Consider the following 27,083-nt stretch of genomic DNA (forward strand, 5'->3'; position numbering starts at 1 on the left):
ATGTAAAGAAACTTCCCTGCTGAAAACTACTGCTCTAGCTTGCAACATCCGGGGTTCGTACCAATGTTTTAGTTTCCTAGACCTTCTTAGGGATTTTAAGATAAATGTTCACAATATGTAATTGTCACACATAAGCTAGTCCATAATACATGGGAACTACAGCATTGATGAACATGAAGAGTTTAACAGCTCTGACAAGACAATAAGACATCAACAATAGCTTCATTTAATCTCCAACGCCACAGGTATTCAGTCCAGGATTTGGGCATCAGAGGGCCAAGGAAGTGATATAACGAAGGCTTAGCATATTAGGGCTAATGTGTTCCAGCAGTTCTCATTCAGAGATTTGGAGCAAGACTATTGGCAGAAGTCGTACAGAGGGGGAGAATGTTCTAGCCAGACCACTGGGAAAGCTTTTGTTGCTCACCGTTATCCCTGTGAGACTGGGAATAAGGCATAACATTGGAAGCGCTCCAAGGTGCTATTACTAAAACAGGTGAGGGAAGGTCTGGGAATGTGAAAGAGAAATTAGGGTTTGATAGGGGATTACGAATTTGCTTTGGAGGGTCGTAAAGGTTGTTTAGGTGTACACCAATCAATCAGGGTTACACACTTATCCTGCCTCACTGCTAGCAACACACCTTGTTCACAGGAGTCGCCACGGAAACCAATGGGGCAGCTGCAGTCACCGTGAACAGTGTCACATAAGCCCCCGTTAGTGCAGGTGCATGTCTGGTTGCAGCCGTCTCCATAGAAACCCAAATCACACACTGAGCGAGACAGAGAAAATAAGTTAAAAGACACTAGTAAGCTGTGATAGGTGGACGGTCAGATACTGTAGATTTTGGAGGGAGTATTACAAGATATGAGGACAAGACGTCATTGTATACAGTTATGTAGGACACAGGTTTGGTCAGGAAGGTAAAGAGTGTATTATAGGGCCATTGGGTTGGGAGAAGGTGCAGTGAGTGAAAGAAAATGTGAGGTCTAGGAGGTGTTAAAGTACTGCCCTGGAATGTGGAAGTTATAACTACCAACCGTAATTGCCAAAGCTCGACAGAGCACATTCTTCACAAATCATAGGGTCCTGGGGACAAGCAACATGTTTCACACCAGGTGAAATGACAGACTTGTTGTGTAAACAAACCAAGCCAGAGAGAGAGAGGCTGATTACCTTGGCTGCAGTTCTTCCCTCTCCATCCAGCGTCACACGCACAGCCATCTGCACAAGGAGAGAGGGATGAGATGAGAGAAAGAGAATAGAGAAATAGGAGAGAGAGGCATTTCATTGTAACCTCAGAGAGCTGGTTCTGAACTCGAGAGGAGAGAAAAACTGTACCCACTCCTCACTCACCCTGTGTACAGACACCGTGGGCACCACAGGCAGGAGGTTGGCACACCAGGGTGTCACAGCCAGTCCCACTCCAGCCCTCCTGGCATTGGCAGTGCCCATTGATGCACGTCCCGTGCCCGCTGCAGTCCTCAGGCTGACACTGGGGCTGGTGGACGCACAGGATGGTGGAGACCCGCCGAGGGCAGCGCCACATGGGGTTTGAGACACTGAAGGAGGGAATAGAGGAGCATGGAGACAAAGAGCAGGTGAGAGAATGAATATCATGAATATTATAATTTACAGTGTGTCAAACAGCAACAACATATGACTAAAATAAAAGCCACAAAAAGCAGCTCCATAAACCTTGTAATGTCTTGCAATGAATGTGACGTGAGCTTTCTGATTGGCTTACCAGTGGTCCGAGGGGTAGCTGGCCAATGAGCCGTTCGCCACATAAGTGGAGGAACCACCCCCATCCAGGTTGATGGCATTGATGACCCCCTGACCTTTCAGAAAATCTGCCACCTCCCAAAGATTCATACTAGAGAGAGGAGAGAACAATTGGTACAAAACCACTAGTACAGTACTGTACCATAAGGCCATATAGGAGGAAGGTGCTTGCATTTAAAGCAAAACAAATCCATAAGGACTTCTGAAGCAATGTTAATTGTGTGAAAAATAAGGTCAATTCATTGGAGAAGGTCAATGGTTGGTGTGATTTGCACCGAGAGACTGCGCTTACTAGATAAGATTTATTGACTTTATATGGCCTGATAGAGTGGAGAGGCCATGGACATGAACAGACATGTCCCCTTGTGGTCTTTCCAAAGCCATGTCTTAAACTCATGAAACTCTAGGTTAACGAGGTCATTTGTTCATTGCACCGGTGCAGAGAAAGCCAGATCAATAGAATTGATTAGAGCCTTTTTACTTCGCCCCATCTCCCTTCATATGCCTAAATGGCCCCACTTCTGCCTCCAATCAAACCTGCATTGTCTCACATTCCTTTCACTCTCCATCACTTTTACCAACCAATTCCCCCCCCCCCCCACTATATTCCCTCTCCTGACTCCCACAATACTTTCCACTTTTTCACCCTCATCCAATTACACCTGTATTATTTTCCACCCTTTCTATCTCCTTACCCTCTTCTCCCTCCCTTTTCTCAACTCCTCATCTCTTGTCCATTCTTACCCTCTGTGGTCAGTCTGTCCGTCTATGTGGAACAGGATTAGTTTCCCCTCCTCATCGTGACCAACCGCTGTCCTGGCTGACACTACGTCCACAAAATGGCGGAAATTCCCTGCGGAATCAAATGCATGAAAATTGAATTGAAGCATACTGGCTGAATTTGATAGAATACATCATTGTTGTTTTTACATAACCAGAATGGGCAAACAGGGTTTCACCATATGCATTTGTCAATGTTGCCAAATGCAGTTTCTCTTCATATTTCTAAATGTATTTTTTATTATGTATTTTTACAACTCCCTGATGTTTTAAATGGCCATGTTATACGAGTGACGTGAAGCCAAAAACAGATTTCTACATCAAGTCTAGGACAAAGTTACCACCAAGTGCCTACGTAAGGCCAGTCCTGCTTTTTACTTCCTAATCTAATGGTTGAGTAAGCCGATGCTAGACCTGCACTTAATGGAGACTTTTACCTAAAGTAATATTAAAATATGTCAATACTAACTACATATATCTCTAGCATTTTAAGTAAGTATGCCTAAGTTGAAGACATCCTCAGTATCCTGCAGTAGCTACCCGTCTCCTGTGTCGTGTCACACTCAGCCTGTATGCTCTGGTTAATGTAGACCTGGCTGTTTCGGAGCAGCCACACCACCCCACTGACCAACTGCACAAAGGGGTTGGCTTCTTCCTGAACGTCCTCCTCAGAGAGATAACTTGAGACAAAAAGAAGTAGAGAAACAGGATGTAGAGAGGGTAAATCAGGGACAAAGATGAGGAAAAAGTAAAGTTACCCCAAACAGCATCAAATAACACCAGTCAGTCATATCTCAAGAAAGGAATAACCAACTGTGGAACAAGGTACACATGAGATCACATGCTTTGATACTCATGTTAAAAAGGGTACATTCAGCAATCTAGTGAGATAAAACATGATGGCTTAGTCAGCCAAAAGCTCAAGTGCATCCTGAATCTCTGTACACAGTGTTTTCACCTGGCTAGCTTTGTTGGCCCCACAAGAAATGTTTGTACTTCAATTTGTGACAATTAAATAGCTTAGTGTTCATAGCCCACGGACTCTAACATACAAAAAAATCTATGGGGGGAATGAGATGTGGGGGGCACATTGGACACAGTGAATGGTTTGGTGATTCTGCCATTACAATATTACATCAGCCACTACACAAGAACCAAGCGGCTGGTTTTATCGGTTTAGGGACCACTGCTTTTTTCACTGCTCTTATTTTTCCCCATCAAACGTACATGAACGTAAACACCATTATCTGGGAAACAGGAAAAATCCAAGGTAGAGCCAATACTCTACACGGAATGACTGACAGGTCAACACAACCCACTTCTCCAGGGAACAGGGAGTACCGTCCTAATCTAACTGGTTATGTTCCAAAGTAGACGTCATTTACGTGATAGGGTTATTGTGGCATGTGCGTGTGTTTTCGTTGGGTGGCTTCATTTGGGCATGGAGGTTTGGCTAGCGGAAGTTCATTAAAGTTTCATATGGAGAAACAAAGAACAATTGCTGTTAGGGAGATTAGATAAGACTTGCGATAATTTAGAATGAGTAATAATCGTAGCATGTAATAAAGGCCTTTGTGTTTGAGCAAATAAACATAAGATCTTTGTATTTTATGATAACAGGATCAGTGTTCCACAACCTCAACTACAAGCCTTAACAGCATGTCTAGAAAAAGTTAAGAAGTCCAGATTTCTGTTAGAAATTATACACATTACAACCACAAATGGAGCTCAAGTTGAGGCACAGAGAGATATTGAGACGGAAATTCAACGAGACCGGCAGCTCTTACCCAAACACCAGCGTCCCGTCCCTCCGGATGCCAAACTGGGCATTCTGCAACCCTTTGCTGTCCCTCACTTGCACCCCGTCACTCACTAGATTCCCCAAACACTCCCCGGTCCTAGTATCAAAGAAACCTCCATTCTGGGCATAGAGACAACTGCCGGCTCTAGCAGTTTCCTCCACCACCTCCCTCTGGTTCATCCCACACCCCCCCGGCCCTCCAGGCTCCAGCACAGACACCGTCCTCAGGGGGTCGTGGACCACTGTAATGTGACCTGTGGCAGGGAGGAAATCATTTCTTAAATTTTAGAGTTTATATACACAATAACAAAAAATTGGAAAATAATCTCACTTGACAAAAGCCTAATATTGTAAGGGTATGGCGTTTAAACTGCTGAATAGCTATGGAAACAAAGAAAATAAAATTTTGCCATAATGATTTTTTTTTTTAATGGGGCAATTTTAGGGGTATTTTCAAAATAAGTATTTCCTCCACTGACCTGTGACCCATCGGGTTGTGCCAGGGACGTCAGAGATGAAGACTTTCGACTCAGCCACAGGCACCCCAGTGTGGTTGCTGGCAGGCCAGGTCTGGTGGGTGACGTTGCCATGGACAACGGACTGGCAGTCTCGGACATGACGGTGGGAGTGCGAGGGTCCATGGCTATGGCCGTAGGGGTACGGCGATAGGAGGTCATCGTCCAATGAGGGACTGTGGAGAACAAATATCCAGTTGTTTCAACTTTATTTACTCATGATGATACACTTCTCCTGAGTCCATATTGCATTAAACCTGATGCAAAATAGACAAACTGCATTCAAAGAAATCAAGATCTGCAGTGAAAATGTTTATACATTTTTTCTTTAAAGTAAAAGTACTTGTGACACATTTATTGAGTTGAGTCCAAAAACACTCTCAAACAATTGACTTATTATCAGTGCGTCAAAAGAGTGTTGGTCATGTCATGTGACTAAATGTTTTCCAGAAGAAAAAGCCTTGGCCCACTTCAGACCAAGTTCTTTGCTATCCGGGATCCTTGGTACGTCTCAATGCTTATGTCACCAAATTGAAGTTGAAATGGCTACGGTAAGGGTTAATAAAGATGCACTATGCAAGATACAATATGCAGAAATCACACCTGATTTCAGTTAAAGTAACAAAACAGGCAAGTATAGTGTAGAGAATCATTGTACCATCTAAACCACTGAAATATATATTCCATAACCAAAAATATAGTATTTTAGCAGTTTGAAGCTGGTTGTACAAAAACAATAGTAAAAGACACAAAAATGTAACTTTAAAACAGAAAGCATAGAAATAGGGCACATAACAGATCTCCCGCTTCATAGATATGCTTTCAATAAGCTCTTAAGACCTTCAAATGGGTATTCTATGACATTAGACAACATATGACAGCTTATGCTATTTGATAGGATGAGAGAAATGCTGGAGAGGTTGTTGTAACAAAGTAAAGACAGGGTCTGTAAAAAAACAGACAAACTTGAGAATTGATTACTAGGAATTGATTTATATAATTTGAGATACAAGCACAGCACTATACAATACTGCTCTCTAGTGTTGATTATATCCAACTACCGGAAACTTCAAGATGGGTGGTGACCAAAGAAACATCTCTGCCTCAATGCAATGACGTGTACTTTACCGTGGATTTCAGATTTGTACTTTAAATAACAATATAATTTTGTCAAGAATAGGGGAGGATTTATTTCATGCATAAAAAAAATGCTCATATTTAACATTAGCAAAGTACAAAAAAATACTAATATGCAAATGCATGGACTAAAATGTCAAATGTATGAGGGTAAATTAGTATTCCCTACCTATGTTCTGGGATTATAAACTAACCAACTAATGCATTCATAATTTGGTCAGTTATAATAAACATACACACAGTGTATTTCAGATGGGTCCTCAGCTTGCAGTGAAGCAAAGTGTGCGTGCCAAAGACTTCGTCACTTGACTATATTCACAAATGGACAGCATACCGTTCGTTATCTCTGCTGTCAAAGACAAGAATGACTTTGCACTTTACTGCTGCCACTGCAATAGATAAACATTATAATCAAGCAACTGGCTGGCTATAACTGACCAAATGATGAATGCATTAGTTGGTTAGTTCATAATTCCAAAACCTGGCAGAACATAGGCAGGGAATACTAATTTACCCTCATACATTTAACATTTTAGTCCATACATTTTCCTTGGGAATAGAACCCACAAATCTGGAACTGCATGAGCCATGCTCTACTAACTTAACTACACGGGACTACGAAGTCAGATAAGTGCTCCTCACAGGCTGTCCTAACAAGATTATTGTCTGCCTCTTTTAGACAGCAGCACAAGCACAACCAACCTAGCTAGCTAGCGAGCAGGCTAGCGCTGGTTAACTTCTGAGTATGATTGTGAAAGTTTTGCTAGCGAGATAGAAACGACGGCCCTTACCCAATATCGTTGCACTCCGAAAGCCAAATACCAATCCATATCAGGAGCAACGCAAAATGACCATTCACTGAAAGTGTTGCCATATGATAGCATAGACATTGAAAGTGTGCGCCTGCCTCACTCTACTTTTTAGCTACCATAATCAACGCGAGGGAAGTCATATGACTTGTCCAAGACAAGAAGAGCACATGATGTTCTGTTTACTTTGCCTGCTGAAAACGTCCACTATAAATGACACGGAAATGCACAGTTGTAGCTGCTACATATTGTTCGCTAAATTAGCAAAGTTAACCAATAATTAACTAACTTGAGACAAATACTTTACCTAAAACGAGTGTTCTGTATTTAAAAATACAACAGAAAGCGGAACACAAATTAAATAGGGAGGAAGACTTTTGTTGCGACACAAGGTAAGGGTGAAAGTTGAAGGGTATGTTGTCAACATGGCATCTGGCATTAGTGCAAAGCATGGACTATTAACCACAAAATGTTCGGTATTTCACTCACTCCAAAGAAAGATATTGCCACACGCTATTTGCATTCAACGACCTACAGAAGTGAAATGTCTACGAGCTTCAACAAACTCGACTATAGAGTCGCAGCACAACGAAAAATACTGTATCGACATTGTGAGGTAAGCAAGCCAACTTGCTAGTTAGTAAAATATGGCTCTAAATGGAATGACTTGCAAGCATCCTTCTATGCACAAATCGCATGGCCCTCTGTGACTGGCTACATTGTCCAAATGTTCCTCAATGAAATGCTTTGAAGAGAATTGGACTTTCAGTGTATATACTGAATTGAAATGGAATTGACCCCAACCCTGGCTAGTTGTTTGTTTTTGTTACATGTGTTACTGCATCCAATGTTTTCATTGAAGAAGTTAGTCCACCACTAGCATTACACTTGACTTGTTTTGATTAACTTGCCTGTGTTCACTGCCTTGTTTCCCCAGGTCTCGGGACTATGACGGTTTTGTGTCCTCCCTGCTTCTCCCTGAGGATGCGCGACGCTCCTCACTGGCCCTGAGGGCCTTCAATGTCGAGCTGGCTCAGGCAGGTATTCCAGCAAGCTCAGTACTGAGTGCCTTCAGAAAGTATTCATACCCCTTGACATGTTCCACCTTTTGTGTTACAGCCTGAATTCAAAATGGAATATATATGTATATATATTTTAAAAAAAATGTTTTTTTATACTTATTTTCCACCATAATTTGCAAATTAATTCATTAAAAATCCTACAATGTGATTTTCTGTATTTTTTTTCTCATTTTGTCTGTCATAGTTGAAGTGTACCTATGATGAAAATTACAGGCCTCTCTCATCTTTTTAAGTGGGAGAACTTGCACAATTGGTGGCTGACTAAATACTTTTTTGCCCCACTCTATGTCCAATACTTGTCCAGAGCTAAGTGTTGATGTTCAGGCATCCTGCTATTGAAGATAATGCTGTTATGGCAAGAATAATACATCAACCTATAGACCTAGATATGAACATAGATAACAGTGAGGGAAGGGTCTAGTAAAGCAATACATTTTTTGTGCAACTCTATATGCCTAACAGTTTAAACTCATTCAATGAAGTCTTCTGAAAGGGATTGAGAAAACCCTAGTTTTTTTGTTTCTCTCCAAGGTGAAGGACTCTGTTTCCCAGAAGACTATAGGTCTGATGCGGATGCAGTTCTGGAAGACTACAGTGGAGGAGATCTACAGGGACGACCCCCCAGTGCAGCCTGTCAGTGCAGAACTATGGAGGGTCTGTCTGGAGTAGACATTTTAATTTTGCGGCTATTACATTCGACTGTATATCGTTTGGACATTGCATATAGCCTGGTTTCTTCCTAGGTTCTAGCCTTTCTAGGGAGTTTTTCCTAGCCACCGTGCTTCTACACCTGCATTGCTTGCTGTTTGGGGTTTTAGGCTGGGTTTCTGTACAGCACTTTGAGATATCAGCTGATGTAAGAAGGGCTTTATAAATAAATTGTATTTGATGCATAGCATTAAACAGCTTTTCCAATGCATTTGATGTGTACTGTTTTAAACATCTTCAAATATCTCCTTTTGCAGGCGGTGAAGAAACACTACCTGACAAAGAGGTGGATGCTTAGGATAATCTCTGAGAGAGTAAGCATATGTTGCATTTTAGGTCATGGATTTGTGTGGATTCAATTCTAGTTTCGTTTCATTTATTTGATATATGTCTCTATTGTTGCCAACAGGAGAAAGACATGGAAGACAGAGCTTATAGAAACCTCCAGGAGTTGGAGGCCTATTCAGACAATACCCAGTCCTCACTACTGTACCTTCTTCTGGAGAGTTTAGGTGAGCAGGTGTATGTGTGTTTTGTGCTTGACTCCACTGACTGAAGAGTGTACAGCATGTGCATTGTTCTGTTCCTGAGGGGGGACATCGAATTTATATTCACAATTAACTTCCCAGTGTTCAAGTACCTCTTTTAGAAATGATGAGGATCGTGCTTGCCAATGCAGCACATTGACTAAAATGAGAAAGATGAGAATTGCAGCCACCGACTGGAACATTGCCGGGAACTTTAATTGCGCCTTGTTTAATGATACCATGTCCGCCATGGTGTTACAGAGCGCTCTATGCATAATTGCACTTTGAAAATGCCATCAGAATGAATCAATATAGCCACTGATCTCCAGTAGATTTTTGTTGAAAGGCTGGACAGAAACTACCCATAGTTTCCCTCATTCCCCTCTACATGAAATGAATGACTGATTATTTTTAATAAAATACTTTTTTTAAACCTTTATTTAACTAGGCAAGTCAGTTAAGAACAAATTCTTATTTTCAATGACGGCCTAGGAACAGTGCCTGTTCAGGGGCAGAACGACAGATTTGTACCATGTCAGCTCGAGGATTTGAACTTGCAACCTTTCGCTTACTAGTCCAACGCTCTAACCACTAGGCTATCCTGCCGCCCCATTATGACTCTGCTCCTTCCCTATTTGGAAGAACCCTGACAGGAACAGTCACATTATATTGTGGATGTACGGTGCATTCGGAAAGTTTTCAGACCCCTTGACTTTTTCCACATGTTACTTTACAGCCTTATTTTAAAATGCATTAAATAAAAATGTTCCTCCTCAAACTACACACATAATGACAGTGAAAACGTCCATATTTATAAAAAACAAATAAACAGAAATACCTTATTTAGATAAGTATTCAGACTCTTTGCTATGAGAGGTGAAATTGAGCTCAGGGTTGATCCTGTTTCCATTGATCATCCTTGAGATGTTTCTCCAACTTGATTAGAGTCCACCTGTGGTAAATTCAATTGATTGGACATGATTTGGAAAGGCAGACACCTGTCTATATAAGGTCCCACAGTTGACAATGCATGTCAGAGCAAAATTGTCCGTAGAGCTCCGAGACGTAATTGTGACAAGGCACAGATATGGGGAACGGTACCAAACATTTCTGCAGCATTGAAAGTCCCTAAGAACACAGTGGCCTCCATCATTCTTAAATGGAAGAAGTTTGGAACCACCGAGGCTCTTCCTAGAGCTGGCTGTCCGGCCAAACTGAGCAATCGGGGAAAAGGGCCTTGGTCAGGGAGGTGACCAAGAACCCGATGGTCACTCTGACAGAGCTCCAGAGTTCATCTGTGGAGATGGGAGAACCTTCCAGAAGGACAACCATCTCTACAGCACTCCACCAATCGGGCCTTTATGGTAGAGTGGCCAGACGGAAGCCACTCATCAGAAGGCACATGACAGCTCGCTTGGAGTTTGTCAGAAGGCACCTAAAGACTCTGACCATGAGAAACAAGATTCTCTGTTCTGATGAAACTAAGATTGAACTCTTTGGTCTGAATGCCAAGCGTCACGTCTGGAGGAAACCTGACAAAATCCCTACGGGGAGGTTTTCTGTGTCAAGGACTGGGAGACTAGTCAGGATCGAGGGGAAGATGAATGGAGCAAAGTGCAAAGATCCTTGATGAAGACCTGCTCCAGAGCACTCAGCACCTTAGACTGGGGTGACGGTTCACCTTCCAACCGGACAATGACCCCAAGCACACAGCCAAGACAATGCAGGAGTGGCTTCGGGACAAGGCTCCGAATGTCCTTGTGGCTCGGCCAGAGCCTGGACCTGAACCCGATTGAACATCTCTGGAGAGACCTGAAAAGAGCTGTGCAGCGACGCTCCCCATCCAACCTGACAGAGCTTGAGAGGATCTGCAGAGAAGAATGGGAGAAACTTCCCAAATACAGGTGTGCCAAGCTTGTAGTGTCATACCCAAATAGACTCGAGGCTGTAATCACTGCCAAAGGTTCTTCAACAAAGTACTGCGTAAAGGGTCTGAATACTTATGAAATATTACATTTACATCAAATATTTCTGAAAACCTTTATTTGCTTAATCAGTATGGGGTATTGTGTGTAGATTGAGGAAAAAACAACAATTTAATCCATTTTAGAATAAGGCTGTAACGTATCAAAATGTGGCAAATCAAGGGGTCTGTAATACTTTCCTGAATGCCTTGTATACAAAATAATGATTACTTATGCAGATTGTTTTATGACTTGAGAGGGAGACTTAGAAGCTGGTCAAGCTGTATTCACTTGTGCGATTAATTAAGTGGCATTTCTGCATCGCAAGTACCTGTGTTTCTGTCAATCATTTGCATGTTATTTTGTGGAATGTCATTATTTTGTCCCCCTCTGCAAAGGAACCTGCCACACTTGTTCCAGTCTAATTGACTAGAAGAGACATCTGACTCAAAGCCTCAACCTGTTTCAAGTACTGGGCACTCAGCATGAAAGCATTTCCCAGTTATTAATATCAAAGTGTGTGCACTTTATTGTTGTGATAAATGATGTATAAAAGAGAACAGTGTCTGCTTAAGGTTTTAGCATGGCCCTAGTCAATCAAAAACACTAACTATGTTTCTGAGGTAAACTAGAAGACACATTCTTCTTGTACCTAGACAAAGTGTATTTAATACAATAGTTTATTATTTTTTTTGTTTTAAAAAGGGTTGCAATGTTTTAACTTTAGTTATTTTCTGCCTTCTCTGATTCCCTTTGTGTGTGGTGTTTTTTGTCCAGGTGTGAAAGATGTCCATGCTGATCATGCTGCCAGCCATATTGGTAAGGCCCAGGGGATCGTGATGTGCCTAAGAGCCACGCCCTACAACAGCAGCAGACGCAAAGTCTACCTACCTATGGACATCTGCATGCTGGTGAGTGACCATATCTGCAGCAGAGGTATCAAAATGATTACTTTCCTGCTAGTGACGTTTGGTACAGATGGATGCCATTCCTGATCTATCTACCTCTCTATCTCAGGCCTTTATGTCACATGATATTCCTGCTAGACCGGTTTGGTATTATCAACACAGTGAGGGTTTGTGTCACTACTCCAAATGAAGTATGCCAGAGGCACAGTTATAATGACACCCCATGACAAATGCACTGGCTGTAGTTACATGTAAAATTCACAGCTTTGTCTGATCCATCTGTCAACAAGGCCTCTGAGCCACAGCTGGAGTGACAGGGGACTGTGTGCAGCTGGTTTATGATGTGACATCAGGAGATGTTTTTACCCCTACTAGTCCAGTGTGTGTGACATTAGTGACCTCGTCAGGTTTGTGGAGGCCTCCAGGTCATTTGCCTATCACTATTGTTTTGGCACCTGGGGGCGCTATTGTAACATCATAAAGGTGAGCACAATTGAAGCTCCCTAGAGTTTCCCCCTACAGTCCATCTATGATTCACCCCCCCACATTAAAGCTCGCTAAAGCCTGGTGGGTTTTCTCCACTTTCTGTGTCATTAAGGGACAGTGAGTGCCTTGCAATTTCCCAATTATTTTCATCCGGTCATAAGTTAATTGCTCTGGTCGGAAGCAGAAGGGACTGTTGGTGTCCAGGGGTTTAACTACTGCAGCCTCTGTCTGTGGTGATGTTACATTTTATACAGGCTTTGGCATTAGACCCTCTGTATGTTTGTGTTTTGTTGTTGCTCCCATTGCTTGACAACAGCTTCTAGCCGAGCTAATAACTTGCAATACCAAGCTTCATTGCATTCAAATAGTATTGAAGTTCCCTGACTTGATTGTTTAGTTTGTCAAGCTAGCATAGAAAAAATATATACTGTCAAGGTGGTGTGTAAACAAAACTGCTTAAAAATTTGGCAAGATAAGAAGTTGGAGAATGGGGGAGACAAAATACTGATACCTACATATAAAAACATAGGAACTGTTCACATTGGAATTTTCATGTCTACAGCCTTGTGTTTTTGGGCAATACAAATCTCCTTGTCCTCATATTATTGTTAAACTATATCAAACTAAACTCCTTATTTGTGTAATAAGATTCAGATTACCCGTTTTATATTTATATATATATATTTTTTTTTTTTCGCTGTCAAATTATCCGACTACTCAGTTTCTAAACAACTTCTGTCTATCGGGGCTGACCTGAGGCCAACAGTTTAAAGGAGAAAGAACTGAGATCTGACAATCGCTATACATGCCGTGAATAATGAAGCTAATTATCGGGAGCTTCACTTTATTCGCCCCATTTAGAGGCCATATGCTCTCAGCATGAGCAATTGGTTCGCTCGGCTAGATTAGTGGTTTGAAGGAACAAATCTCTCCTGTGTGAATAAGTGGTGTGAACAAAGGTGTGTGTCACCACCAGCACAGAGCCTCCCAGGAGGACTTCATCCGAGGAAGCCGGGAACAGAATGTGAGGGATGTGGTATATGACATTGCCAGCCAAGCCCACGTACACCTACAACACGTACGTACCCTTATGACATTAGGACAGTGTTCCTCCAATGTTATTTGATGGGCTGTTCTTGCTGAACAGATTTACTGCTTTAAAAACCCCAGTCTTCAATAAGATTTGATTCAATTACATTTTTCATCCAGTCCTGGTAAAAAAAAAAAAATGGAGGGCTCTGACAGTGTGTTCCCATGTGGGATCAGTCGTTTTCTCTAATGGTTACTACAATGCGTTTTTTTACCCGTACTACACATACACTACCGTTCAAAAGTTTGGGGTCACTTAGAAATGTCCTTGTTTTTGAAAGAAAAGCTACTTTTTTGTCCATTTTAAAATAACATCAAATTGATCAGAAATACAGTGTAGACATTGTTAATGTTGTAAATGACTATTGTAGCTGGAAACGGAAGATTTTTTTAATGGAATATCTACATAGGCGTACAGAGGCCCATGATCAGCAACCATCACTCCTGTGTTCCAATGGCACGTTGTGTTAGCTAATCTAAGTTTATCATTTTAAAAGGCTAATTGATCATTAGAAAACCCTTTTACAATTGTTAGCACAGCTGAAAACTGTTGTTCTGATTAAAGAAGCAATAAAACTGGCTGCCTTTAGACTAGTTGAGTATCTGGATCATCAGCATTTGTGGGTTCAATTACAGGCTCAAAATGGCCAGAAACAAAGGACTTTCTTCTGAAACTAGTCAGTCTATTCTTGTTCTGAGAAATGAAGGCTATTCCATGGGAGAAATTGCCAAGAACCTGAAGATCTCGTACAACGCTGTGAATGCCAAAGGTCTGCAAGGCTGTAATTGCTGCAATCGAGAATTCTTTGTTGAAAGCAAAGTTTGAAGGACACAATTTTTATTATTTAAATTAAAAATCATTACTTATACCTTTATATCCTCAACCTTTATAACCTCAACGTCTTGACTATTTCCTATTCATTTTGCAACTAATTTCAAGTCTGTTTTCCATGAAAACAAGGACATTTCTGAGTGACCCCAAACTTTTGAACGGTAGTGTACTTAATCAATTAACGTTGGTGATACTTGTAACTTTGTTTCATTGTGAGCTTTGAGGTTGTTTTTTTAGTTTTGAGTTTGTACAAAAAAAGGATTGAAAAGAGAAGCAGTCCGAAATTAAGTAGCTACTGGTGTTTTATATGCGCGTCATTGATTTTGCATGTCTACAGACCTTCATCTGTTATAAAAACAGATTATAGCTTTATTAGCCTGTGTTGGTCATTTTACTCAGTTTGAACCTTTTTGTCTCCACAGGCCAGATCATTCAGCAAGAACATACCAGCTTCTGCTTTCCCTGCCTTCCTCCAAACGGTGGGTTGTTGTTATTATTATAAGAATGATTAGCATTTATTGGGTTAGGTTGTGGTCACTGTGACTGACGTAACATCATGAAAAGGGTCATATTTTGTAAAGCGTTGACCAAAGACAAGACTTGTGAACTGATCTATGGGGCTTCTTTAGTCTTGGCACCAGGGAAGAGACCAGGTATGTGTGTTAGTTTCACTTCCAGTTCTCTTAGCATTTGTATTTTTTATTTTTTTCATTAATCCTCCAATCAGGTTCATCTGAACCTAGGTAAGGAGGAGCAACATCTGTTGAACGGTCCTTTCTCCTCCTCAACCACCTCCCAATATCCTGACATGGCTGTCTAGCCTATCCCTCCCTCCCATCACAGCACGCTCCCCATCAGTTGGCCAGACAGACCTTTTTAATGCTCCAATTTAATTGCACCAGACAGACCACCAAGGGACTGCATTGTGGGCTCTTACCACTGGCACTCTCAAAAGCAGTCTGATTCCCACAGAGAAGGGGCATGAAAGAGGGCAATAAAGGAAGGGCAGAGCATATTAACCAGAGCCTTGAGAATGACGCCAAGGTGAAGAATTTGAGGTAGACAAATGCCCCGCATCGTGTGTTTTTATGTTTTGAAGGGTGGATGGTCACAATGCGTCTAGGACAAAGAGGAAGCACTTTCCTGAGCTCAGATAATGCTCACGCTAGCTACCACATGTAGAGAATAAGGACTGACACACACACAGGTGTGTTGATGCTGTGGATGCTGTTTCCCTCTCTCTGGCTGCTGTTCTAGGTGGTGCTGGAAGACTACCTTCAAAGGGTGCGGCGGGTAGACTTTGATGTGTTCCATCCCAGCCTACAGAAAAGAAACCCACTGATCCCCATCCAGCTCTATTTCCGCTCCTGGAAGAAGACCTATTGACCTGTATAGTGGGACCTTATCGTTTGCCCTATTGTAATTTATACCAGGTTTAAACATCCGGTTTCCCAAAGTCCCGCTCTCGTATGTTGGTTTCTAAGTAGACCTATCTACAACAGTGGATTTCAAGAGACTCCTCCATCTATGATGTCAGCACTCCCCAAAAAAAGGATTCTGATCTAAAACATGCCTCTGCCATCTAAACCAGTTCACCTGTGTTATTCCCTGTTGTAGACTAGACAGCTGAGGACCACAGACAGAGATTATTGTAAAGCAATAACTACAGTACTGGAGACTGAACTGATGCCCTGATATATTGAGTATTTTCAGTAATAAATCGTGTAGCCATGTTGGTCTGTGTTTTCTCTCCTTTTTAAAGCTTAAATAAAGATGTCACAACCATAATAACAGTAGTGTATGTCATTGTGAATTATGATGACATTTAAATAAAATCTAGAGCTTTTTACATGACTTAAGTGTAATTATCACTGTCATATTTGTGGACAGGCTGTATACATTCACAACATAGCTTTTTACCAGCACAAAATTATATGGTACTGTTGCTCCTGACAACCGTTTATAGCCAAAGTAGGATGCAAGTGTGTAATTAGCATAGTGCTTAGTTTACCAGAGAATTTCTGCCTCCAGTTGATTGTTTTGATCTGGACCAGATGCCAGGTTGTGGAGTTGAAAAGAAAAGGGCCATTTTGAACAGTTTATATACGTTTAGGTTTTATTCCTCAAAAGCAGGAAACTCTAAGGCTTCACCTTAAAGAATGTCACAGAGAGGGCCAGGTCGTTCACCCAGGGTAGTTTTATTTATGATAAATTATGTATTTTTTCCTCCCTGTTGTGAATCATTACAGTCAGTGTGTTCCAGACCCTGATGATGACCTCTTCAGACTAGGCTACCCTAGCCCTTCTGCCCTTAACAGAAGGGAAAGTCCTCCCATCACTTTTTTCTGTCTGGTCTCAATGATGCAGAGAGCTGTTGCCTTCCAGGGATTCATTGGGTTCTTATGTTCCCGAGCAACCCTCTGTGCTACTTCTGTCCCCTTAAGGCTGTTTCTCATTTATGCAAATCCCTGTGGCCATTCGTTATATCGATGTTTCATCCTACCATGGAAATCTTGATGCAGTCAATGGACTACTGATAAAATTAAGTTGGTATCATTCACTGGAAGCAATCCAGTGAAGTCCTGGACAAGTGCCATGTTTTGATGAGAAGGGCCTTGTACTTCCAAAGGGAGAGACAGTGAGAGGGAGAAAGAGGCTAGAAGAGACCAAGGATCAAAGGATGTTTGATATGTTGGTTTATACCTTCACCCAAGATGAGCAAGCATTGTCACAATTTATCGATTTTTCGTCGCCACGCCTGTGACGGCCAAAATAAAATAACATGCACACAGGCAGAACTCAAATCAAATGCACCTTTTCTTTTGAACCAAGATGCCAGCATGTGATGGCCAAATATGGTGTGTGATGGCCAGTCAGTTCTCTATAGTACTACTACTGTCTCTTTCAGAGAGAGAACACTGGTCTCATCCAAAGTGTTCTATTCCACATTGGTTCAGCGTCATTTCGTTTTATACACACATTTATTCAACCAGTGTGTGCCCAGTGGATCAGAATTAAACCAACTTGATTGTCATCTCGCCATTTGACTTCCTGCATTGTGCCGATGTGTCCTCTTGAAAACAGTTTGTTTAATAATGTAGGAATGATGACTTTGTTGAAAAGTGACTTGCAGTTTGAAGGGTGACCTATAATATGCTTAGGAAAGATGTTTCTTCCTTCTTGCTAGAATGTCAGTGGGGTGGTTCAAGGCTAACTGAACTGTGTGAATCTAGAATGATTGGTGTCACTGATTGGTGGCACTGCTGCTGGTACAAAGCATCTGGTCCTGTTATACTTCAAAGGAGGAGAGCATGAACCAGGTATGAGTCATCAAGCCCCCAACTAGAATGCTAATGATCAAGCATCATTAATAGGTCGTATTATGATCTGTTGCTGTGGAAAACTGCTCATCCTTCCAAGACTGATAAATTGAGTCAATGGTAAAGATGTTGATTGTTATTCTAAGTACTATAGGCACACTAATCCAAGAGATGTTGAAATGTGGTCTAGATGTACAACTTAATTGCATCAACATGATGCCAATTTTACTTTTGTATAACCATTTAGTGTCTAAATGCAGAATTGCATTTAATGGGATTGTCAAGCTAAATAAATTGCTGTGATGCACAACATATTGAGATTAAATTTAAACTGTGTGCTGAACCCTATTTGACTTGACAAGGTTCCCTGTAGTCAAAAGCCTACTAATTCCATATTGCAGGAAATATAGGTCCATCCCAGCACTTGATCCGTTCTGTACCAAACAAAAATATAAATGCAACATGGAACAATTTCAAAGATTTTACTGTGTTACAGTTCATCTACATTAGATTACGACCTAATGAAAATAAATTAATTAGGTCATTAGATGACTGGGAATACAGATATGATTTGATTGGTCACAGATACCTTTAAAAAAAGTCGGGGCGTGCATCAGAAAATCAGTCAGTATCTGGTGTGACCACCGTTTGCTATTTACCTCTTGAGCTGTCTATCCTCCTGACTGGTGTTTCTTTTTTTTAAAGAAACTTAATATGCTTCCCTGCATCTCTGCTAAAATCTGGGTAAAAGATTGAAAAGAATGTGAGTCTTATCCAGTACATTTAGTGGTTGCTTGCTTTTCTAAAGTCTACCAACCTTGCCAGCTAAAATACAGGTAACTGCCAAAATAATGGAAACACTTGAGTAAATGAGAAATACAAAATATATTGAAAGCCGGTGCTTCCACATGTGTGGTTCCTGAGTTAATTAAGCAATTAACATTCCATCATGCTTAGGGTCATGTATAAAACTATGGCTCTGACCCAATAGGATGACAATGCCCCCATCCACAGGGCACAAGTGGTCACTGAATGGTTTGATGAGCATGAAAACGTTCTAAACCATATGTAATGGCGGTCTCAGTCACCAGATCTCAACCCAATTGAAAACTTATGGGAGATTCTGGAGTGGTGCCTGAGACAGCATTTCCACCACAATCAACAAAACACCAAATTATGACATTTCTCGTGGAAGAATGGTGTCGCGTCCCTCCAATAGAGTTCCAGACACTTAGAATCTATGCCAAGGTGCATTTAAGCTGTTCTGGCTTGTGGTGGCCCAACACCTTATTAAAACATTTTATGTTAGTAATTCCTTTATTTTTGGCAGTTACCTGTAGTTGGACAAGCTAGCTACTGTAACTTGATTGATAGTCTGAAATGGCTTTTTGGTAGCTAGTTATGAGGTTGGCAGATAGGTTTCCAATCCTGGCTAGCTTAAGCCAACTTCATAAAATGCTAGTAGTATTACAGAAAAACAACACTTCTATGTTTTTTTTTTATTATTATTATTTTTTAAACAGGACAAATCTGTGCCCCCTATGGGCATGACACCTCTGTATATGAACATATGCCCAGTCACACCCAGAAACACAGACAGTTATCTAATTCTGGAGGATCTATTGTGACTGTTGAAACCGAAGTTGAGAATGTGTCTGATAGGAAACATGATCATGTAAAATGTGAGGAACAAGGGGTTAAGAGGAGTAACTCGAAAACAACTCCTGCTGTTCTGTTCAACTTCTTCAAAGGAAGTGGTGGGTGAGTAGGGAGGCTCCTGATGCTTACCAACTTGAAAAGATGCACAATGGCTCCTGCCCTGTGCGTGGGGGCAGACTGGTTAGCTAATTGGAATTTTCGTGACTGATCCAGAGTCATGCCAGATAGGTTCATGCCAACATCAGATTGAAGACCTTTTTACAGCCACATTCCCTCGGCAGGGTTGCATAATGAGACAAGAGGGGAAATCATCAGAGAAGAGTATGCTGGGAATAGATAATGGAATAAACAGAGTTTATAATTTCTCTCATGTCAAGTCCACTATTCACATTTTATCCTTTGAAATGACTGGCAGGTAGAGATAATGAATATGTCACCCATACCAGTCACAGGACTTCTGTTGCTTCAAGCAGGTCCAAATAAACTGCATACTCAGGCCCTAGACATATTTAAATGAACGAAGTGTAATGCATCTGGTCTCCTTCGGTAAACAGCATTTTTACATGCTGATTCTACATGAATCCTAGAGTGTTATGTAGCATAAGAATTATATTTCTGACTTATCCTGCTGGACACACTGTTCCGGGTTTCGATTCAATAAGGCGTTCGGTTTTTATGGAGATTACAAAATGTATCTCTGGGAAGTACTTAATACTTCCTGGTTCCCCCACAATAGATGTTTACAGAGGAGCTGTAAAGGACTAGCTCTTAAACCACCTGAAAGGCCCTCCCACATGCACCGAACAAACACTACAATCCTTTTAGCCATAGATTTGATGTACTTCTTAAAGCAACTTCCCCTCTTCTATTATTTTCCATGGCAACCTATTGTAGATACTATTCTATGTCATTACTGTGATGTTACATAAGAACCTCAAGGTTGTATGGGTTTATTCAGAGAAATTGGGTATTTCATGAAGTTCTACTGTTGTGTGGTTTACTGGTTGGAAACACTTGGTTAACATTATGGACTTGATGTAGCCTACAAGATAGAAATGACAATCACAACAACCGTCTGCTGAATATACTGTAAATAACGCTGAAGGAGACTGCATGCTAAATCAAACACGTCAAAAAAGGGGCAACCGTATCAATATCATTAATATTTCATAACTACTTGCTGAGAAAGACAGCAACATCAACTTACACCCCTTAGTCATGGCATCTTGCTTCTCAGATGTTCATATCTAGAGGCAATTACGTTAGTAAATAGAGAGAAACATGGGGAAATATAGTACATTGTTTTTTATAAGCACTGGACACATACACTAAGTCTCTTAAAGCTGATAGTGTTTTGTCATTTAGGAGTGTCAAATTAAGAAAATGAAGAAATGGAAATACTGGATGAGCTCCTTTCGTCTGCTCGGGGGTTATGAGTGTAATGAAAATGGCTCTGCGTTCTGCTAATTTATTTTTGTCACCTAGTATGCCTACTTTTCACATAATTGTTGTCAAAGTGGACTTCACCCCATTGTAACACTGTATGTGATAGGCTGTGAAAGTGCTTGACAGAAAGCTCAACTTTTATTTTTGAACTATTACCCTTTTTAGCTGTTGTGTGAATAATGTAGAAGCCTGCTATGGCCTGCTATAATCACTTTAGAGGCTACTTCTTGATAACCAATTTGTTCTTATTTTTCCAGTATCAGCATGCAGCTCGTGATGGTTAGGCTAGTTAGTTAGGCTAGTTAGTTAGGCTAGTTATAGCCATGGATAATGAAGGAAGAGTGGAAAACAAAATAATGACATGAGAGAGGGAAGACAAATGCCTTTGGACTCTCTTAGATGAAGGTCAATCTTATTCACTCAGCTGAAGAAAAGATCCTTATTCCCATCATTTGTTTTGCACTTTACAGTTTAAAAGCTATTTATTGTAGTGACGTAAACATTAGCCTTTTCATGTAAACAGCAAAGGTAATAATGCCACAAATGAAGTCTGAGGTATGTCAGCGCCGTGTTGCCTGTTAGCTACTGAGAGACCCATAATCAAAGGTTATTTCAGTAGAACTATTGTGTCTTTCTAAAGAGGACTGTAGGTAACTTCAATGTGTGTATGTGTGTGTGTGGTGTGTGAGAGAAAGAACGAGTGTGTGCATGTATTGCAGTGCAGTCGCTCGCTCTCTCTCTCCCTCTCTCTGCGGTGACGTACACATGTCAACCTCACCATGTGTATGTACATGTATTGCAGTCTCTCTTTGTCAACTTCACCATTGGTCCAGATGCCTTAGTAACATATGTAATTCTGAGAAAAAAGAGGATATATAGTATACTGAACAAAAATATAAACACAACATGCAACCATTTCAATGATTTTATCTAGTTACAGTTCAAATAAGGAAATCTGTCAATGGAAATAAATAAATTAGGCCCTAATCTATAGATTTCACATGACTGGGCAAAGCCATGGCTGGCGCCTGGGAGGGGATAGGCCCACCCATTTGGGAGTCAGGCCCACCCAATGGGGAGCCAAACCCAGCCAATCAGATTGAGTTTTTCCCCACAAATGGCCTTTATTACAGACAGAAATACTCCTCAATTCCATCAGCTGTCTGGATGGCTGGTCTCAGACGATCCCACAGGTGAGGCCGACTGGACGTGCTGCCAAATTTGATAAAACGATGTTGTAACAAAAAATATAAAGGCAACATGTAAAGTGTTGTTCCCATGTTTCATGAGCTGAAATAAAAGATCCCAGACATTGAGAAATTAACATTAAGAGCATTTTAAATTGCGCGATGGTTCTCATGTGAATGGTCAGTCGCCACGAAAAAGAGTGGCAAGCGCAAGGCTGGATATCAGAGAAGAAACTCATGATTGCAGCACCGCGGAGCCGTAATCCCAAAAACGAAATTTAAAACCGTTTTAGAAAAATTCCAACTCTGCTCAAGATTACCACTGGCAACGTTTGAATATTTTCTCCCTGTGTGTTTGTGCGTGCGCGTACGAGTGGGTGTGTGCGTAATCAGATTGACAATGATGGACACTTCGGCCTGCCTATAGGACAGACGCATTACACATCTTCATCATCATTGTATTCATTCCTTTCAGGCTACCATTTTAATATCCAACTATTATAATTTCTGCACAAAACAAATTCATATGCTGCCATGTTCTTGTTAATGTTGAGATTGACCCTCTGCGCCCTCACACGCCGCTCTACCCCAAAGTAGCCTATCAGAGTGAGGTGAGATGTAGCTCCCGTCTGTGATTATGGTGTTAATAGAAAGTGCAACTTCCACCCATATGAAAAGGCTCCATAAATTGTATTTGTAACAAAAATACATGTATTTTTAATAGTCAGCGAACACATTGTGTCAATAATACCACATATTTGAGCAAGTGTAGTACACACAGATTACACGTTGACAAGTATTGCTGACTAAAAACAATCAAATCAAATCAAATCAAATTTTATTTGTCACATACACATGGTTAGCAGATGTTAATGCGAGTGTGGCGAAATGCTTGTGCTTCTAGTTCCAACAATGCAGTAATAACAAGTAATCTAACTAACAATTCCAAAACTACTGTCTTGTACACAGTGTAAGGGGATAAAGAATATGTACATAAGGATATATGAATGAGTGATGGTACAGAGCAGCATAGGCAAGATACAGTAGATGGTATCGAGTACAGCATGTACAAATGAGATGAGTATGTAAACAAAGTGGCATAGTATAAAGTGGCTAGTGATACATGTATTACATAAGGATACCGTCGATGATATAGAGTACAGTATATACGTATGCATATGAGATGAATAATGTAGGGTAAGTAACATTTATATAAGGTAGCATTGTTTAAAGTGGCTAGTGATATATTTACATCATTTCCCATCAATTCCCATTATTAAAGTGGCTGGAGTTGAGTCAGTGTCAGTGTGTTGGCAGCAGCCACATTTCACATAATGGCTAAGTGTGCACTGAACATGACATAACCTAGGACACAGCTGCTTTACCATCATATTTGAAAACGTGTTATGCTTTTATGATGTCATTTTATTTTTTATTGTTGGACATAAAATACTGGGAAAACACCGGCAAATCAGCTCCAAGTGATTTGAATGTTTGGTGTCTGTTCCGAAGTATTCCAAAAATCGGAGAAATATACACTGATTAGACAAAACATTAAGAACACCTCTTTCCATGACATAGACAGAGCAGGTAAATCTAGGTGAAAGCTATGGTCGCTTATTGATGTCACTGTATTAAATCCACTTCAATTAGTGTATATCAAGGGGAGGAGACTAGTTAAATAAATAAGGATTTTTAAACTTTGAGACAATTGAGACATGGATTGTGTACGTGTGCCATTCAGAGGGTGAATGGGCAAGACAAAAAATGTAAGTGCCTTTGAACGAGTTATGGTAGTAGTTGCCAGGCGCACCGGTTTGTGTCAAGAACCACAATGCGGCTGGGTTATTCACGTTTAACAGTTTCCCTTGTGAATCAAGAATAGTCCGACACCCAAAGACATCCAGCCAATTTGACACTGTGGGAAGCATTGGTTTTCCTAATGTTTGGTATACTCATTGTATGTGATCGTAAACAAATGTAAGCAATGTTTGAAATGATTGTTATAGTCAAATATGATCTATTTGGGCTTCATGCGGTAAATTTGTAGTCGACACATTATTTGTAATTATGTTCCTGCCCCTTGACCAAAAAATCTGCCTTGCGGCTGAACCTAATTGATTATCCCTGCCCTAACAGGTGTGGGCGTAAAGCATCGATCATATAGATACTATAGCCTAGCATTTCTCTGTAGGCTGCTTTGCTTTCGTTATTACATTGTCTTTGGTACCATTATCATAAGTCCGTCATTTCGACATGTACAGAAATGTCAAAATGGGATTAAGACAAAATGTCCACCGTTTTTGAGGTCTTGGAGACATTCTTGATTTGGGAAGGAATCAGAAGCTTGTGCGCGCGCAGCCTAAACTTCTGGTCTCTCACACTGTATATTATAACATTCCAACAGCTATTCGTAGTCAGTATCCAAAAAGCAAAAAGCGAAAAGTTGCACCATTCGTTTCCAATAACATTTCCCACGACAAAGACAGCAATGGGGGTGAAGGATAACGTAAAAGCCAGCGTTAATGTCCCTATCGTTTTGGCAGCCTTGATATCGGAGAAAGTGGGTTTGGAGCCGCTTTCGCTTTCAGCCAGATGTTTTCTCTGCTTTGAGTTCTGGCGTATGCTAGACAATGAAATTATATTTATCACCACGGTTCCACCAAGGAGTGTGAAATCAAACGCGGGAAAGAGCAGGAGAATGTTCCATGCCTGGGAAGGAAACGTGTCGATGGTGCCCAGTGCGTAATTGCACATTCTACTACAAAGGTTATATTCGAGGGCAATTTCATTGCTGAAAATCATCGGAGACACTGCCAGAAAGAAACTTCCCATCCATGAGAAGAGTATGAGGATAGTGGTCCGTTTGCGCGTAATGACTGATTCCTTGTGCAACGGCCTCAAAACCGCGATGCTCCGTTCGATAGTAAGGAAAAATATAGTCGTAATAGACACAAAGGTGCAGCCAGCGAAAATGGGGCCAATTAAATTGCACGGGTGAAAAGTTGTTGCTTGTGAATTGTTCACGATCCATTCTGGCGCGGAGTTGTTCAACATAAGCGACACCTCTGCGTAAACGGAGACTGGCACCACAAATATCCCTACCGCCAAGTCAGCCACCGCTAGCGACGCTTTCAGATATCCCTGGGGCGTATGAAAGTGCTTAGTCCCGCACAGTACGGCTAATGTCACCGAGTTGCCGAACAAGATAGCAAAAATCAAGATGACCATAAAAACGACCATCAAAATCTTGTTGGTCACAGTCCAGCAACACAGAGTACAGTTTGTCGGCTCGGTTCCCTCCGGCAGCATGATTGGTCTATATGAGAAACAGACCATGAACTGAAGTTACTGTAATAAGGATGACTATCCTCTCTTCAACTGCTTGTTACTGCAAGAACAGCTGTGGTAAACAGATTTGACTCCAGGACAGGGCACGCGCTGTGCTGTCTCGCGTCGAGCTGTCACTACGAGTAAGGCAATGACGTCTATTTAGTCATGACAGCAGCTGGAATAGTAAATACAAATTATATTATTGATAAAGTGGATTTCATAACGGAAGTCTTGCAACCCTAATATTTGATATGAAAAAAATACAATAAAATGTACTAAAAACATAATATTCTAGGCTATTGTTATACAGTAGGTCAATCGCTATTACAAGAGTCGTTATTGCAGATGGTAGAAACAACTCACTTACTTTAAATAGATTTTCAAATTATTAGATATACAATTCACCAATATGCTTTATTGGGCGCACATAGGCCTACACAGTGGCTTCATCTTTTGCTCCAATTTAAATATTCCATATATAATCGCTCTCATAAAATAATGAAATATGGAAGATTACTATTCTCAAACCCACTTTTTCAGATGACTCTTGGAGACGAGGACCAGACCCAGTCAGTCCGGGACGATATGACTCGACAGGGCTTGAAGTCAGTATGACTGTATGTGCACTGCACTGCATGGTCGAATATTATAGGCAGAACTAGAGATTACATTTTTACGCAGGCAGATTCAACCCCATTGGCTGATGTCCTTGATGACAATATTTATGTTTAAATGGTCTTTTTGACATATGACGTTTGCTTTGCACACTTTTGGGATGGCAAACCTGCTAATTTACAGTTGAAGTTGGAAGTTTACATACACATTAGCCAAATACATTTAAACTCGGTTTTTCACAATTCCTGACATTTAATCCAAGTAAAAATTCCCTGTTTTAGGTCAGTTTGGATCACCACTTAATTTTAAGAATGTGAAATGTCAGAATAATAGCAGTGAAAATGATTTATTTCAGCTTTTATTTCTTTCATCACATTCCCAGTGGGCCAGAAGTTTACACACACTCAATTACTATTTGGTAGCATTGCCTTTACATTATTTAACTTGGATCAAACGTTTTGGGTAGCCTTCCACAAGCTTCACACAATAAATTGGGTGAATTTTGGCCCATTCCTTCTGACAGAGCTGGTGTAACTGAGTCAGGTTTGTAGGCCTCCTTGCTTGCACACGCTTTTTCAGTTCTGCCCACACATTTTCTATAGGATTGAGGTCAGGGCTTTGTTATGGCCACTCCAATACCTTGACTTTGTTGTCCTTAAGCCATTTTGACACAACTTTGGAAGTATGCTTGGGGTCATTGTCCATTTGGAAGACCCATTTGTGACCAAGCTTTAACTTCCTGACTGACCCAAGCAGAATTGTGGATGTAATCACTGCCAAAGGTGCTTCAACAAAGTACTGAGTAAAGGGTCTGAATACTTATGTAAATGTAATATTTAATTTTATATATTTTTTTACGGTTTTTCTTTGTCATTGTGGGGTATTGTGTGTAGATTGATGAAGGGGAATTTTTTTGGGGGGGTCCATTTTGGAGTGGGGACTGCTGTCTGGAGATGTTGCTTCAATATAACCACATCATTTTCCTGCCTCATGATGCCATCTATTTTGTGAAGTGCACCAGTCCCTTCTGCAGCAATGCAACCCCACAACATGAGGCTGCCACCCCATGCTTCACGGTTGGGATTGTGTTCTTTGGCTTGCG

General features: G+C 41.0%; 3 protein-coding genes across 11 annotated transcripts in view; 1 reads left to right on the forward strand and 2 right to left on the reverse strand.

Annotated features, from left to right (window-relative positions):
• The window catches only part of nagpa (N-acetylglucosamine-1-phosphodiester alpha-N-acetylglucosaminidase), a 19,263-nt gene extending 12,292 nt beyond the window's left edge, over window positions 1–6,971 (reverse strand). For 2 of the 3 annotated variants that reach the window (XM_021558501.3, XM_021558514.3), the window contains exons 1-9: window positions 6,808–6,971; window positions 4,844–5,055; window positions 4,351–4,618; window positions 3,104–3,243; window positions 2,528–2,636; window positions 1,746–1,874; window positions 1,355–1,560; window positions 1,175–1,222; window positions 642–770 (exon numbers count right to left, since the gene is read on the reverse strand). In XM_021558501.3, the coding sequence (XP_021414176.2) occupies window positions 642–770; window positions 1,175–1,222; window positions 1,355–1,560; window positions 1,746–1,874; window positions 2,528–2,636; window positions 3,104–3,243; window positions 4,351–4,618; window positions 4,844–5,055; window positions 6,808–6,890 (1,324 nt within the window). In that variant the 5' untranslated portion in view covers window positions 6,891–6,971. Of the gene's footprint in view, window positions 1–641; window positions 1,088–1,174; window positions 1,223–1,354; window positions 1,561–1,745; window positions 1,875–2,527; window positions 2,637–3,103; window positions 3,244–4,350; window positions 4,619–4,843; window positions 5,056–6,807 lie in introns of all 3 variants that reach the window. The other variant, XR_016485886.1, reaches the window with a different exon arrangement.
• On the forward strand, window positions 6,971–16,214 carry LOC110486724 (NADH dehydrogenase (ubiquinone) complex I, assembly factor 6). Of its 7 annotated transcripts, XM_090196212.1 has the most exons (10): window positions 7,188–7,441; window positions 7,763–7,866; window positions 8,439–8,561; window positions 8,651–8,763; window positions 8,873–8,929; window positions 9,025–9,127; window positions 11,884–12,017; window positions 13,477–13,578; window positions 14,844–14,900; window positions 15,679–16,214. In XM_090196212.1, the coding sequence occupies exons 1-10, from the start codon at window positions 7,251–7,253 to the stop codon at window positions 15,805–15,807; spliced, it is 1,113 nt and encodes a 370-aa protein (XP_090052338.1). In that variant the 5' UTR covers window positions 7,188–7,250; the 3' UTR covers window positions 15,808–16,214. The 7 variants fall into 7 exon arrangements, 5 of the variants coding, with proteins under 5 accessions (XP_021414202.1, XP_036801440.1, XP_036801434.1 ...); XM_021558527.3 differs by lacking the exon at window positions 8,651–8,763 and having other exon boundaries at window positions 6,971–7,441; window positions 7,763–7,862; XR_016485892.1 differs by lacking the exon at window positions 8,651–8,763 and having other exon boundaries at window positions 7,015–7,441; window positions 7,763–7,862; window positions 13,482–13,578.
• Window positions 16,215–24,179: 7,965 nt separating this feature from the next.
• On the reverse strand, window positions 24,180–25,466 carry LOC149984931 (beta-2 adrenergic receptor-like). Its single transcript, XM_090196188.1, has one exon. It carries the CDS (start codon window positions 25,370–25,372, stop codon window positions 24,314–24,316), a length of 1,059 nt encoding a protein of 352 aa, XP_090052314.1. The 5' UTR covers window positions 25,373–25,466; the 3' UTR covers window positions 24,180–24,313.
• Between the last annotated feature and the right edge of the window lie 1,617 nt (window positions 25,467–27,083).

This window comes from Oncorhynchus mykiss, chromosome 2, assembly GCF_057628025.1.
Source record: "Oncorhynchus mykiss isolate SJ-2025 chromosome 2, ASM5762802v1, whole genome shotgun sequence".
In the NCBI taxonomy this organism is placed as follows: domain Eukaryota; kingdom Metazoa; phylum Chordata; class Actinopteri; order Salmoniformes; family Salmonidae; genus Oncorhynchus; species Oncorhynchus mykiss.

Excerpts from the sequence above, each read along its gene's own strand:
- LOC149984931 (XM_090196188.1), bottom strand. The coding sequence starts at position 25,372 with ATGGTCTGTTTCTCATATAGACCAATCATGCTGCCGGAGGGAACCGAG.
- LOC110486724 (XM_090196212.1), top strand. The coding sequence starts at position 7,251 with ATGGCATCTGGCATTAGTGCAAAGCATGGACTATTAACCACAAAATGT. Across the intron at positions 8,764-8,872 it reads ACTTTGAGATATCAGCTGAT|GCGGTGAAGAAACACTACCT; the intron begins GTAAGAAGGGCT and ends CTCCTTTTGCAG. Across the intron at positions 12,018-13,476 it reads CTATGGACATCTGCATGCTG|CACAGAGCCTCCCAGGAGGA; the intron begins GTGAGTGACCAT and ends TGTCACCACCAG.